Source organism: Corapipo altera, unplaced genomic scaffold (genome assembly GCF_003945725.1).
Source record: "Corapipo altera isolate COAL_440 unplaced genomic scaffold, ASM394572v1 75, whole genome shotgun sequence".
Classification (NCBI taxonomy): domain Eukaryota; kingdom Metazoa; phylum Chordata; class Aves; order Passeriformes; family Pipridae; genus Corapipo; species Corapipo altera.
In genome coordinates, this window is record NW_020884887.1 from 7428932 (window position 1) to 7443704 (window position 14773).

General features: G+C 61.7%; 2 protein-coding genes across 2 annotated transcripts; both read left to right on the top strand.

The window, feature by feature from the left end:
• The first annotated feature begins 955 nt into the window (after positions 1-955).
• RGS14 (regulator of G protein signaling 14) lies at positions 956-8964 on the top strand. The gene is made up of 15 exons (XM_027643718.1): positions 956-1000; positions 2574-2595; positions 3683-3834; positions 3941-4033; positions 4517-4660; positions 4828-4977; positions 5154-5274; positions 5354-5478; positions 5555-5758; positions 5863-5939; positions 6094-6220; positions 6528-6609; positions 6781-6839; positions 7048-7162; positions 7401-8964. Exons 1-15 carry the CDS (start codon positions 956-958, stop codon positions 7631-7633), a joined length of 1749 nt encoding a protein of 582 aa, XP_027499519.1. The 3' UTR covers positions 7634-8964.
• Positions 8965-9820: 856 nt separating this feature from the next.
• Positions 9821-14770, top strand: SLC34A1 (solute carrier family 34 member 1). The gene is given in 16 exon segments (XM_027643427.1): positions 9821-9907; positions 9910-9951; positions 10085-10333; positions 10421-10493; positions 10695-10811; positions 10964-11146; positions 11504-11632; positions 11711-11854; positions 11962-12073; positions 12164-12359; positions 12554-12649; positions 12762-12861; positions 13090-13257; positions 13607-13723; positions 13890-14014; positions 14120-14770. Coding segments are annotated over 16 exon segments (2478 nt in total). The 5' UTR covers positions 9821-9835; the 3' UTR covers positions 14675-14770.
• The last annotated feature ends 3 nt before the right edge of the window (positions 14771-14773 follow it).

Here is a 14773-nt window from a genome sequence, read left to right on the forward strand (position 1 = left end):
CTGCTGGTTTGTGGTTGCTGATCAACATGGAACCCTGGCCTTAGGAGATGGGCAAAACTGCTTAGGCATCAGTTTGGTGACTCCAAGCTGCACGTCCACCGCTCCTCTCTGCCAGGTTCTGCTGGCACAGGCAAACACCAGCCCTGGGGCCACCAGCAAACCCCGTGTGAGCAGGGCAAGCAGCACAGGCTGGTGGCAGGGTGTGCTCGATATGTTGATGCCATCCTGCCTCTGAACTCCCCTTCCTTGGGGTGATGTGATGACCAGGAGGAGCTCTCCAGGCTGCAGGGAGGAGTGGTGATGGGGTGGTGACCCCAAGGCAGCACAGACCATGCTGGGAGTGGAGACTGGGATGGAGAAAGGAACAAGGATGCAGATGGGGATAGGGTCACAGATGTGGATACAGATGGAGATGGGGGCAAGGGACTGGGATGGGAACAGGATGCAGATGGAGATGGAGACTAGGATGGGGAAGGGAACAGGGATGCAGATGGAGATGGAGACTAGGATGGGGAAGGGAACAGGGATACAGATGGGGATGGAGTCACAAATGTGGATGCAGATGGAGACAGGGACAGGGATGGGGACTGAATGGGATGAGGATGAGGATGGGGATTGGGATGAGGATGGGAACAGGGAAGCTGACGAGGATGGGATCACGGATGTGGATGCAGATGGAGACAGGGATGCGGCGGCGCCGCGGCGCCTCCTGTCCCGGCGCTGGAGCCGGTGCCCACCGGGGCGGTGCCGGCGGAGCGGGGCGGGAGGGCGGCCCCGCTCCCCCCGCTGCGGTCTCGGTTCCCATGGCGACACTTCCTGTGGCAGCCGAAAGCGGTAGTGCCAGGAGCGCCGGGCCGGGCCGGGAGAGCAGCGACAGCCGCGCCGCCGGCCGGGGATGCTGCGGGGCCGCGGGCCGCGCCGGTAGCGCGCCGGGCCGAGCCGGGCCGAGCCAGGGATGCAGGGCAAGAGCAAACTCCTGGTGGTCCACAACGGGCGCATGGTGAGTGCCCGGGGCGCCGGTCTCCATCCCCCGGGGCTGCCCCGCCCGGCGCGGTGCGGGGTTCGGTACCGGGCGGGCAGGGCGTCTGTGGGGCTAGGTATCGGCTGGAAAGAGGGTATGCCAGCCCTGGTCCCACCTCCCCAGCACGAGCAGGAGGAGGGATGTATGGGGCCAGGAAACAGGCAGGCAGGAGGGTGTGGGACTGGGTACTGGGCAGGCAGGGGCTGTATCGGGCTGGGTACCAGGCGGGCAGGGGGTGTGGAGTGGATAACGGGCAGGCAGAGCGATGTATGGGACCAAGTAACTGGCAGGCAGGAGAATATGGAAAGCATAGTAGGCAGGCAAGGAACCTCGGTGTGGATACTGTGCAGATAGAGGGATGTATGGGGCCAGGGAACAGGCAGGCAGGAGGGTGTGGGACTGGGTAGCAGGGAGTGCAGGATGGGGCTTGGGTATTCAAAGTAGGCAGAGATGTAGAGGGGTTTGGGGGCAGGCAGTAGTATGTGGGGCTGGGTAGCAGGCAGGGACATACGGGACTGGGGTAATGAGCAGCAAGGGTTTATGAAGCTGGAACAGGGCTGTAAGTGGAGATGTGTGGCACTGGGGTAATGAACAAGCAGTGACCATGGGGATGGGGCACAGGAGTCAGCAGTGCTGTGGTGTTTAGGGCTGGGTGGCACAGGCAGGGCAGAGCTATGTGAGTGTGGGCAGCAAGGATGGATGGGAAGAGCAAGGAGCTGGCAAGATAGGGGTGCCTGGGGCTGGGATAAGGGGCATGGCAGTGGCATGTGGCGTGGGGTAGCAGGGAAAGGCGGGGGTGGGATAGTGCTCCTGGGGTGTGTGGGGCTGGGATGGGGACAGTCAGAGAGTATGCGGGATAGGCTGGGGTGTGTGGGGCTGGCAGGGTGGGGGGCACTGGGCAGGTCAAGGGCACCTACTTCAGTGAGGGCATCACTTCAGTGTGGCCCCAAGGAGGTGATGAGAGGCAGCGCTGTGCAGCAAGTGCTTGGCTGGGCTTTGGCTGCAGTGGCTCTGCCCATCTCTCTGCTTGTTGTGGTTCCTGGGGCACTCCATCCCTAGAGCTGATATCTGGGGCAGCCCAGCAGGTACTGCAGGGCACCCTGTCCTGCTGTGTCCTGGGCTTGCAGCATCCAGTCCCTGGTTTTGGGCATCTGCCTTCCAGTAGCTCCAGGCTCCAAGGAAGGAGGGAGCAGGCAGTTTGCCTGCCTAGGGCTGTGGTTGTCCTTCCTTCCCTCCCCTCCTCCCCTCCTCTTCCTGTGCTTCTCTCCTCCCCGGTTGGTTGAGGTGGCAGGGTTACATCTGATACCATCTGCCCTTTCCCAATTGCTGGCCTGGCCCCAGGGCACGGGGAGGTGGTAGAAAAGCTATGCACCCCTTGCAACCCCCTATCCTTACTCACTGCCTATGATTTGGGAGCCCTGTGTCCTGCCTCTGCCAGGATCTCATGTCCCTTGCTCCTGGTTTGGACTTGGCTTGCTCTGAAGCTGTTGCCTGCCTGGGCACCTCTCCACCAGGCTGGCAGACTCTCACCTCTCTTCTTTCCACCCCCCAGGGCCCGGCTGTGTCGGATGGAGGTAAGGCTGCTCTTACCCTGGAACGGGAGGCCAGCATCATCTTCAGGGGAGGGGGAAGCGCACTGCCAGCCTGGTGCCAGGTCTTGTGGCAGCACAGGCTATGCCATGGGCGGGTGCATGACCAGGCCTGCAATACCGGGACTGTCCGTACCCCCCCATCCCTCCTGCATAGCCAGGTTGTGCCTGTCCATCCCTATGGCTGCTCAGCTGGCACCTTTGGGTGCTGAGGGGCTTCCAGGGCAAGCAGAACTGGGTACCAGCCATCCCTGGGTTCCCTAAGAGAGTCTGTCTGTCTGTCTGTCTCACTGTGAACTGGGTATCTCAGATGGTCCATTTGAGATGGCCATCTCAGCCCCAGTTACCCGTGCTTTAGACAGGAGAAGGGTGGGGAGCCTGGCAAAGCAGCAGCCTGACACACCTCCATTTCTGTCAGCTTTGCCAGGAGAGCACTGCTTCCATACCTTTACCTTCTGTTGCAAATGACCCCTTGCTTCCAGTTGCTCACCAGTCCGACCAGTTCAAAAGCCAGGGTTGCCCCTGGGAACTTCCATCTTTTTGGATACATGGTCACTCTGGGTTTCCCCTAGGGAGGGTTTCCTTAGTATTAGGAGCTGAGGGTGACACTTCTGTACCCTCCACTTGCTGTGTTTGTCCCTTGTCATGGACAGAGGAATAGAGGAGGTGAGTTCAGGCACCTCTGTCCATCTTCCAAGTTCCCTCTGTGCTGTTGTGCTCTCCATGTCCCTTCCACCCTGGTTTCCCTCCTGGGTGGGTACCTTCCTCAAGGCTCTCTTCCCCTGGGAGATGAGTCACAGGTGGAGTCACGGTGACACCCCACCGGTGGCGGGGAGGACTGCCAGCACTGGCAGGGAGAGCTGTCGTGCCTGGAGGTACCAGCTGTGGCATCATGGTGCTCAATCCTCCGAGGATGCTACTGAGATGCTCCTCGTGTTCCCTTCCTGAGGGCTAACCAGCTCCGATCGGGATGGGGCAGATGAACTTGCTGCAGACACAGAAGGCTGCTGGTGCTGGGGAGTGACACTGGGGGACAGGGAGACAGCCAGGACTGACCCTTTTTCTCTCTCAGAGTTAAATGCCTCCAGGGCCCGTGGCAGCAACCACAGTGTGAACAGCCTCCCAGCACCAGCCACCTGTGGCTCCACACAGGGGTCTGTGGTCAGCTGGGCCGAATCCTTCGAGACGCTGCTGCAGGACCATGTGGCTGTCACCTACTTCACTGTGAGTGCCACAGCCCAGGGCTTGGTCCCCACTCCCATCCACTGTTGGCCACCAACTGTCCCACAGCCATGGTACCACCAGGCCAGCAGCTCTCTCTGCCCCACAGGAGTTCCTCAAGAAGGAGTTCAGCGCTGAAAACGTCTACTTCTGGCAGGCATGTGAGCGCTTCCAGCAGATCCCAGCCAGTGACACGCAGAAGGTACATTCTCTGTGCAGTCTGGGTCACCCAGCTGCTGGGAGGGACCTGGGCAGAGCTGTCCAGCCTGTCCTGGGGGTCTAAGCAGGTTGGGGGCTCTTGCAAGAGGAATAAACAGATGGATTTGGTGTACATCGGAAAAGCTATAGCTGGGATACCTGCCCCATGGAGCAGGATGTGCTTCCCCAGCCCAGGGTGGCCAGAGGGTGGCCAGTGCTGCTGGAGGGACAGAAGAGATGAAGGGCAGAGCTGGACTGGGAATCATGGGAACAGAGCCAGGCAACCATGGGGGATGGTTCCTCCCTCAGGTTGTACCTCTGCAGAGGGACTGGCGTGTTGTGCCAAGAGCTTGGCCCTGAAGTCCAGGTACTGAGCTGGTCCCAGGAGAAGGTTGATTCCTGAGGGCTCAGGTGACTGCAGGGGTGAGCCAAGGGTGGCAGCTAGGAGGGGATTCTTGGTCTCAACCTGACCCCCCTGTTCCCCCAGCTGGCCCAGGAGGCACGGCGGATCTACGATGAGTTCCTCTCCAGCCACTCAGTCAGTCCTGTGAACATTGACAAACAGGCCTGGATTGGGGAGGACATGCTGGCCACCCCCTCCCCAGACATGTTTCGCATCCAGCAGCTCCAGGTATGGGCAGCACCTGTACTCCACCTGCAGGACTGGGGAGGGCTCCGGGACCATCCCACATATCACCCAGCATCACTGCTTTCACCATGGAGCCATGCCACAGGGCAGTGGCCAGAGCAAGGTGTAGGTGGGCAGGGGTCTTAGGCACATGCATCCTCCCTTTCCAGATCTTTAACCTGATGAAGTTTGACAGCTACACACGCTTTGTGAAATCCCCGCTCTACCAGGCCTGCCTGCGGGCAGAGAGCCAAGGTCAGCCCCTGCCTGACCTGCGGCCCCACTCCCGCAGCAGCAGCCCCCCTCCTGACCTCAGCAAGGTGAGTGGGGGGGAATGGGGGAGGAGGACATGTCCCTTCAATGCTGGGTCTCTTCCCTGCTGCTCAGACCAAACCCAGCCCCAGGCTGAGGACAAGACAAGCAGTCAGGGGACCAGGGAAAGGCAAGGGGAAACCTTGGATGTCCTCATGCTGAGATGCTGCTCAATTCACCCCAGAAGTCGAAGCTGAAGCCGGGCAAATCCTTGCCACTGGGTGTGGAGACAGCGGGCAGTGGTGCCAACCACAGCCCCCGCCGGTCCTTCAGGAGGGCAGAGCGGCGGGAGCCCTCCTGGGCAGGTAAGTGCTGTGCTGAGCAGGACAGAGGGGCCACACCACTCCTGAAGGGTTCCCACCACTGTCCCTCTGTCTGTCCTAGAGGGGGGAGAAGGCGGCAGGAGCGCCATGATGTGGCGGGAATCCCAGGGCTCACTCAACTCCTCAGCCAGCCTGGACCTGGGCTTCCTCTCCTCGGCCAGCACAGCCACCAGCCCCTGGACAGAGGTGAGTTGTCACTGCACCGACCCCGTAGTATTACAGTGCCACTGGTCAGGCTCATCCTGTCACATCCCTCACCCAGGGCCAACGGAAGAGCCTGGGGGGCAGCGAGGCAGAGCTGCCAGCCAGGCCCATGAAGTACTGCTGTGTGTACCTGCCCGATGGCACGGCCTCGCTGGCCTCTGTCCGGCCTGGCCACTCCATCCGCGACATGCTGGCGGGGATATGTGAGAAGCGTGGCTTTAGCCTCCCTGACATCAAGGTCTACCTGGTGGGGAATGAGCAGGTAAGGCAGTCAGCGGGGAGTAGGACCCCTGCCAGGTAGACCATCCCCATGCTGGGACCATGTGCTGCTCTACTGGCTCTCTCTTGATGGTTTGGCTCTTGCAGAAAGCACTGGTGCTGGATCAGGAGTGCTCCGTGTTGGCAGACCAGGAGGTGAAGCTGGAGAACAGGATAAGCTTTGAGTGAGTGAGAGTTTCAGTGCTGATGCTCTTGCCCACATGGGTCCAGTCCACATCATATGTGGCCACCTACGGTGCCCCACACCCAGTCCCTCATGCAGTCCTGAATGCCCTGGCTCTGCCCCTGCCTGTCACAGCCTTTTCTCCCCCTCTTTAGCCTGGAAATCTCCTCCCTCAATAAGACCATCCGCATCACAGCGAAGTCAACCAAGCGCATCAGGGAAGCGCTGCAGCCCGTGCTGGGGAAGTACGGTGTGAGGATGGAGCAGGCGCTGCTGCGGCGGGTGAGGCTCAGGGGACACGGCCCCAGCCCCTTTGATGGGGGGAGCCACAGGTCTGGGGCTTGGGACAAGGGCTTCTGCCTGTGACTAGGTGGTGGGGAGCAGCGGTCTGTGCTGGGGGGCAGCCTGTGGGCTCATAGAATCCCCATTTTTGGGGTGGGCCATGGCATCCCACTGTGGGCTGGGAGAGACCGGTGGTGTGGTGCCCCGTGAGCCAGCGGGCTCTGGCCGGGGAGCTCGCAGGTCTTCAGCCTGGCTGCCTTTGCCGTGCCACAGTGAGTGTGACGCCGGCTGGCTGTTCCTTTTGCAGCAAGGCGAGCTGGCTGCCCTGGACCTGGAGAAGCTGGTCAGCACAGTGTCTGCTCAGAAACTCGTCCTGGAAACGCCAGCAGGTAAAATGTCCTCCCTCCCAAACCATGTCCCCTCAAGCCATGTCACCCTGCAGAGTGCTCACAGGGCTAGGCTGCTTTCTGGTGGCCATGGCTCCTGCTCCCTGGGATGGGCTCCATCCAGGCCAGGACCAGGATGCTGGGACGGGGCGCTGAGCATCACTTCCCTTGCAGACATGCGAGTGATGGAGAGCACAGAGGCTGCAGCTGCCCCTTCTCCGCTCCGAAGTGAGGTGAGCTTAAGATCCCACCAACCCTAGTCCAGAGATGCCCACACAGCTGCTGCCATGGTCCATGGGGAAGGTGGGCCCTGGCACATGCTGTGGGGCTGGGCAGCAGGTGCTGAGGTGGGAGCCAGGCTGTGGGAAGGCAATTGAAATGTGAGATGGGGGGAGTGCCACCTCCTTGCCCCATGGCTGAGACCTGGGCTGCTCATGGCAGGAGGGAAGCCCAACAGGAGCAGAGCCTGACACGCGGTGGGAGATGCCCTCCTCCTTCTCCCGGCCACGGTCTTCAGCCACCATGAACCTCAACCGCCGCACGTATGACCTGGAAGGTGAGTCCTGGCATGTCTGAAACCTGAGGGGCTGGGGCAAAACACAGGGTGAGGGATGCAGGGCTCCTGGTGTGCTGGGAATGGGTGCAGAGTCCCATGGGTGCTGGCATGGAGCAGGGAAAAGGTGCAGGTGCTGTGCCTGGGACATGTTCAGGGTCATATCAGGTGGAGAGGGCAGCCGAGGTGTTAGGACAAACCCCCAGTGCTGGGCTCAGGTGCATGACCTGCATTTTCTCAGGGCTGGTGGAGCTACTGAACCGTGCCCAGAGCTGCCGGGCCAACGACCAGCGTGGGCTGCTCTCCAAGGAGGACCTGGTCCTGCCTGACTTCCTCCAGCTGCCTGTGCAGGATGACAGTGCCTGTGAAGGATCAAATCAACCCTGTGCTGCCCACCCAGGCTCTGAGGGAAGCAGCCATCCCCAGCCTGCAGAGCCTGCACTGGCTCAGCCTTCATTCGACCACAAGTTCTGACGAGTCCTGCTGCACATCCCCACCTGATGTGTGGTATCCCCAGGCCATGCCAGGGTTCAACATGGGGTCTGACCAGCCCCTGCCCTGCACCGCCGACACTGCCTGGACCACAGATTCATCCACGTCCTGTCCCAAACTGTTGTGTCGTGTCGCTGTGAGTGGCTGAGCAGCTGCCATGCCCCTCCGTGGGGTCGCATCCTGCACGTCAAGGGAGTCCTGTACATAGTTTGAACCCCTGTTGCAAAGCACTTTGCAACATCTTGTGCATGCCTGGCACTATCCTGCCCAGTGCCTCTGCCTGTGGCAGAGCTGCCTGCCCAGCACATCCTGCCTGTGCCGGGCTGCCACAGCCCCACTCACCATTTGGGTGGGGAAAGCACCCTTCCAGCTGAAGGGTGTGTAGGATAGAGAGGGTGAGTGGGGTTTCAAGGCAGGCTCCAGCCCTGAACTCTGGTTCAGAGGCAGGCAGGGTCAGGATGACATATGCCTGGAGCTGAGAGTCAGATCCAGTCCCTGGCCCTGTGGAAACAGGGCTGTCCCATTCATGCGTGGGTCCACCCTTCTGGGGGAGGGTGAGCATGGCCCTGCCAGCCTGTGCCCTGGGCAGGTCGATACTGTCTGCGTTGCCTGAGTGTGGCCTGATCCTGCCACAGTAGCTCTGCACATGGTTCCTGCCCTGGGCAGACAGAGGCAGAGCCAGAAGATTGTGCCAAAAAAGCCTCGCTCCTCCCTTCCAGAGACCCTATGTGGGTGGCTGCTGAAGTGACCTACAGGAGCAAATCCCCTTAGACCCCTTACCCCATCCCAGCTGGGGCTGAGGGTGCTCAGCCTCAGGGACAGGTCTGCCTGATGCCTGAGGAATGCAGCACCCCTGGGTGCTGAGCACCTCAGCCTGGTGTGCAGGTGACCAGCATGTGCCCATCCTGTCATTCTTGCCAACAGCTGTGCTGGGCTGTAGCTTTGAGCCCGGCTCTGCCAGTCCTGCAGATCCCCATGCTCAGCAGCCTGGTGTCCCCAGTGATCTCAGACACAGTCTGCAATAGAGACAACCCCCCAACAGCAGCCAGGAGATCCCCCCAGCATCTGTGTGTGCCAGGGCCCTTCCTGGCTGTGCCTTCGGTAACCGCTCCATCACCACTGTCTGGCCAGAGGCAGAGGGGTGGCCCAGGGCTCCCAGGTTTGCCCAGGGATGGGGGCAAGGCCACCGAACCCCATGGTGCCACAGCCAGCTGTGGTCCCACAGCCCCAGTCAGAGCCCCTCTGTGTCCCCATGGTGCTGCTTACTTCTGTCTGTGGTGTGAAACCAGGGGAAATAAAGAGCATTGCCTGGATGTGCATTCCTTTCCTTCCTCTGTGGCTAAGGCCAGATGATGCTTTTCCCAGCAGCAATGTCCCTCTAACCTTCCTGTACCCCACAGAACCCTCCTGGGACCAGGGCAGAGCTTGGGCCAGCCCTCAACTTCAGTGCCACCTAGATTGGCAGCAAGGGGCAGTGCCAGGAGCTTGTTTTCCCAGCACTGCTGACAGAGTAGGGGAAGCTGTAGGGCCGGCACGACCAAGGACTTCAGCCTCAACCCTGTCAATAAGTGACAGCCAGAGCTGCCAGGGCCTCACCAGGTTAATGATTGTGGGGGCAGCTGGCCAAGAGCCCCCGGGCATGGGGCAAGTGCGGACACCAGCCTCCTGCCCACTGGTTGCACCCCCTGGGCAGAAGGGTCCCCAGGCCCTGAAGAGGCAGGACATGTCCCCTGCTGTTGCTCTTCCTGGGCATTCAGCTCCATCAGTCTGTGACTCAGGGAAGGAGGCTCAGTGATGCTCCAGGAATGGCAGGAATGTCCCCAGCCTGTCCCTGAGTGCCCCGGAGTCCTCAAGGAATCTTCCCTTGCTCCTTTCATACAATTGCACCTGGCTTATCCATGGTGATGGGTCCTGGGAGTGCCTGATCCTGGGGAAATGGGATGTGGCAGCCATGCGGTCTCTCTGTGCCTACTGCCACAGGCACTGGGGCTGGAGGGGCATTTGTCCCCGGTCTCTCCTGCAGACAGATGTGGACATGAGCCAGCTGGGTGTCCTGTGGGTGGATGGAAACTTGGCTGGAGGTGCATAAGCAGCAGGTAATCATAAACAGCATCGAGGAGGTGGTGAGGGCAGTGGTGGTCTCGCTCTGCTCCTGCCCAGCCTGGCATCAGACATGCCAGGAAGATGCTCTGCCCTGGCAGTGCTGCTGGGCTGAGCCGGGCTGCGTGCCACCATCACACCAGTGACAGGACACAGGGATCGTTCTGGTGTTGACGTCACCCACCACCAGTGCCCTGGGGGTGAGGACGTCCTGCGCTGGGCTGATGCTCCGATGGCTCTGAGGATGGTGGATGCATGCTGGGCTCAACTCTGGTTTGGGATGCCCTGGCAGCACTAGTACCAAGCCCTTCTCCTCCTCCTGCTCTCATGCAGTGGATGAAGCACTTGGCACCGAAAGATGGAGAGCTGAGGGCGCTCCGGCATCACCCCTCGGGCATTGGGCTCCAGCACTGCCCCAGGTTTGCTCCTCACTGCAGCAGCTGCCACTTGCCCAGGCTTCGGGCAGGCGAGGAGAGAAGTGCCGGGTACCCCAGGGCCGCGTGCCCCATCCTGCTCCAGGGCTGCAGCAGACGTGAGATGCGGACGGGTTACCCATTAACTACAGGAATTTCTGGGGAGGAGGTGAGCATCGAGCGGAGGCGAGGGGCAACACGGGGCTCCTTAGACTTTGCTCTTGGCGTGTGTATAAAGGGCCGTGGTGCCCCACGGGCCACTTCGCTGGAGGGACGCGTGGATGCGGCATGTGGACACGGCTCTGCCCTGAGTGCCCAACCAGCCTCAGGTGAGCTGGGCCCTGGGCAGGAGGAGTCCTCTTCCCGCGTCCCCTGGGAGATCGCTGGGGTGGTACAGCAGTGGCTGGTGGCCCAGGGGGCCATCAAGTGATGGAATGGTGCTCCTCAGTGGTGCCAGTACTTCAGGGATTCGGGGGGATGTGGCAGTCAGTGTAGCACAGCCATGGTGACGCGCGGCCACCTCTGCTCAGCCTCAACAGGAGTGATGCTGCCCTACCGGAGGGAGAGCCCGGTCCCGCCCCACTGCCCAGTGCGGGGAGGAAGGGTGGTTCATGGGCCCCAGTTTGCCTACTGCCCCAGCCCCCAAGGTAGGTGCCTCCAGCCTTCCTCCTCCTCTTCCTCACCTCACCAGGCTCAGCTCTGCTTCTGGCCAGATCCTGGCCCAGGCGGTGCTGGGCTCTTCTCTGCAGGGGGCTCACCACAAGGACGGGGCTGTAATATGGGTGACCCCTCTTCCCAGCTCTGCATCGGCTGCCGGGTGCCCACACCTGCCCCTTCACCGTTGGTCCTGTGTCCTGCCCTGACCATGGCTTCCCCTGCCCTGGCTCCCCGGGGCGCCTGCGCGAGGGCAGGGAGCGCTACGAGCTGGATGTGCTGCCCTGGCAGGGGCCCCGGCTGGGCTTGGACGAGCTGCAGAAGCCAGGTGAGACCCTGTGAGTGGTGGGCATAGAGCACCTGGGTTGGGGAACACTCCAGAGACCTGCTGGAGACACCCAGGGGAGCTTGGAGTGCCAGGAGTGTGGGGTGCAGGATGGGGAGAGGAGTGTGGGGCAACACTCAGCTCTCTGAGGTGACGTAGGAAGAGCTGAGGGACAATGGAAGCAATTGGCACAAGGCACTCCAGGGTGAGAGGAGATGGAGGGGACTCAGGGAGTGGTGGCACAGCTGGGGATGAGCCCTGTGCTGCCAGGGGCCAGGAGGATGGTGTAGGGCTGTGGGAGCCCAGGGAGCCAGGGCCATGCCACAGCAGGCATTTAACATTCTCTCTTGTCTTGCACAGAGCTCGGGTGCTGGGCCAGGGTCCAGTCCATCTGTGTCTCCCTTCTCAAGGTGCCCCTGATGTTTGGCTTCTTGTACCTCTTTGTGTGCTCCCTGGACGTGCTCAGCTCTGCCTTCCAGTTGGCTGGAGGTAGTAAGGTGGCAGGGACTCCTTGGAGTCTGTTGGCACCTGCAGTGCCAGCAGACTGCTGCTCACATTCTTTTGCAGGCAAGGTGGCAGGGGACATCTTCAAGGACAATGCCATCCTCTCCAACCCTGTGGCTGGGCTGGTGGTGGGCATCCTGGTAACTGTACTGGTGCAGAGTTCCTCCACCTCCACCTCCATCATTGTCAGCATGGTCTCCTCAGGGTGTGAGTGTGCCACGAGGTTCCTGGGGACCTGAGGCTGGGGGACAGGGTGGCTGGATGGGGTAACCCTGAGCAGAGTCATGCGAGGCACACGGTCTCTCTGTCCCCAGTGCTGGAGGTGCGCTCTGCCATCCCCATCATCATGGGCTCCAACATCGGCACCTCCGTCACCAACACCATCGTGGCCCTCATGCAGGCTGGTGACCGCAGTGAGTTCAAACGGTGAGAGCTGCTTGGGTCAGAGGACACTTGGGAGGCTGGGGGCTCCTCCCCACGGCCATCCCATGCCAATGGGCTCCTCCACTCCGACAGAGCCTTTGCCGGTGCCACGGTGCACGACTGCTTCAACTGGCTGTCGGTGCTGGTCCTGCTGCCACTGGAGGTGGTAAGTGGGTACCTGCACCACGTCACCCGCCTGGTTGTGGCCACCTTCAACATCCGCAGTGGGAAGGATGCCCCTGACCTGCTGAAGATCATCACAGAGCCCTTCACCAAGCTCATCATCCAGGTCTCCTCAGCTGTTGTGTTCACCAGCGTGGTGTCCCCAGGCTGGTAGTGGTCCCCTAGCACTGGTGTCCCTTTGGCGGTGGTTGTATCCAAGTGTCCCCAGGCTGGCAGTGGTGTTCTGATCCCAGTGAAGATGTCCCCAGGCTCGGAGTGCTGTTAGACCCCAAGAGCCCTCACCAATGTCTATTGTTGCAGCTGGACAAGTCGGTGATCACTGGCATTGCAACAGGGGACGAGAGCTTGCGCAACCGGAGCCTCATCCGCGTCTGGTGCGGCCCTACATCCCCACAGGTGAGGGGTCTGTGGCCCTGCTGGGGCCACCAAACAATCCCGTGGAGGAGGGGTGGGGAGGGGCTGGCTGAGGACACTGTGGAGCCAGCTGCAGCACACCCTCTCCCTGCAGATGGCTGCTGTGGGGCTTGGCCCCCTCCCGAACTGCACGGTCCCTGGGCACTGCAGCAGTAAAGGCATCGAGATCCTCCACAATGTCACCAGGCAGAAGTGTGAGTGGGTGCGGGAAGCTTGGGCAGGGCTGGGGCGCAGGACATGGGGCTGGGGAGGTGCAGGCAGGGCTGGGGGGCTGTACGTGGGATGGAGCAGTGCATCCATGATGTGGGGCAGGGCTGGGAGATGCTGGGCCTGGGGTCCAGGTGTGGGGCTGTCTGCGGGGGCAGGTTTGTGAGTGGGGCCGGGCCAGCCCCAGCCCCTCGCCCAGCCATGCTGTGGGGCAGGCGAGCATCTCTTCACTGACACACCACTGCCCGACCTGGCCGTGGGGCTGGTGCTGCTGGCCGGGTCTCTCGTCGTGCTCTGCACCTGCCTCATCCTCCTCGTCAAACTCCTCAACTCCCTGCTTAAGGGGCAGGTGGCCAAAGCCATCCAGAAGGTCATCAACACTGGTGAGTAGGACAGGGACCATTTGCCACCCAGCCACCCATCCCCATTCCCACCTGCCATCCTCAGACCTATCCCTGGTTGTCCCTGCCCTCCATCCCTGCCTGTCCCACATGTCCCCTGCCTGTCCCTGATCCCCACTCTGCTTATGGCTGTCATGGCCTCTGGGTGTCCCCTTCCTCTTTCCCCAGCCACTGGGCTGGCCTCATACCCAAGCTTGACCCCATACCTAGAGCGTGGCCCCACAGCCTCTCCCCAGCACCATGTAGGAGCTCTGGGCTGCTCCTAACTGATGTGTCCATGCCCATGTCCATGTTTGTGTCCACACTCGTGCCCATGGCCGTGCCGTGGCAGACCTCCCACACCCTCTCAGCTGGCTCACTGGGTACTTCGCCATGGTGGTGGGTGCTGGGATGACCTTTGTGGTGCAAAGCAGCTCTGTCTTCACATCAGCCATCACACCCCTGATTGGTGAGTCCCAGCCATGCCTGGTCCCCTGCCAAGTGCTGGTCCCTGCTGTGATGGCCTGGGGGTGCTGTGGCACTCACAGGGATGGAAGGAGCTGTGCCTCCTTGGGAGAATGTGGGGATGGCTTTGGCAAGGAACAACGGGACGGGATGGGGTGTCTCTCCCACAGGTCTGGGAGTGATCAGCATTGAGCGTGCCTACCCGCTGACCCTGGGCTCCAACATTGGCACCACCACCACCGCCATCCTGGCCGCCCTGGCCAGCCCAGGGGACAAGCTGGCCAGCTCCTTCCAGGTACATGCAGCCTGGGGCCACAGCTGCTCTGGCTGAGGGCACTGGGCAGGGCAGGGGCTGGGGGAAGCCCACGTGCCTAGCCCAACCAGGATGCTATTCCTACAGATTGCTCTCTGCCACTTCTTCTTCAACATCTCTGGCATCCTGCTGTGGTACCCACTGCCCTTCACCCGCCTGCCCATCCGCATGGCCAAGGCGCTGGGCGAGCGCACGGCCAAGTACCGCTGGTTCGCCGTGCTATACCTCATCATCTGCTTCCTCCTGCTGCCCTCCCTCATCTTCGGCATCTCCATGGCGGGCTGGCGGGCGCTGGTGGGGGTGGGCACACCCTTTCTCGGCCTCCTCTTCTTCGTGGGGCTGGTGAACGCACTGCAGGCGCACAGCCCTGGCCGCCTGCCCAAATGGCTGCAGACCTGGGACTTCCTCCCTGCCTGGATGCACTCGCTGCAGCCCCTCGACCGGGTCATCACCCAGGCCACCCTCTGCTGCACCGACCGATGCCGCAGCCCTGAGGGCTGGGAGGAGCATGAGGGCCCTCCCAGGGACAAGGCCAGGCTGGGGCTGGACAACCCCGTGCTCTCCTACCCTGAGGAGATGCCCAGCCCCACCATCCGGGTGGGCTCCCCTCGCCCACTCCCACATGGTGCTACCCGGCTGTAGCTGGTACCACACACCTGGGCTGCTGCTCCCGTGGCCGCTGGTTTCTGCCATCCCTGCTCAGCTGGTGTTCAATAAAGGCTGAGCGCCCATGCCCCAGGG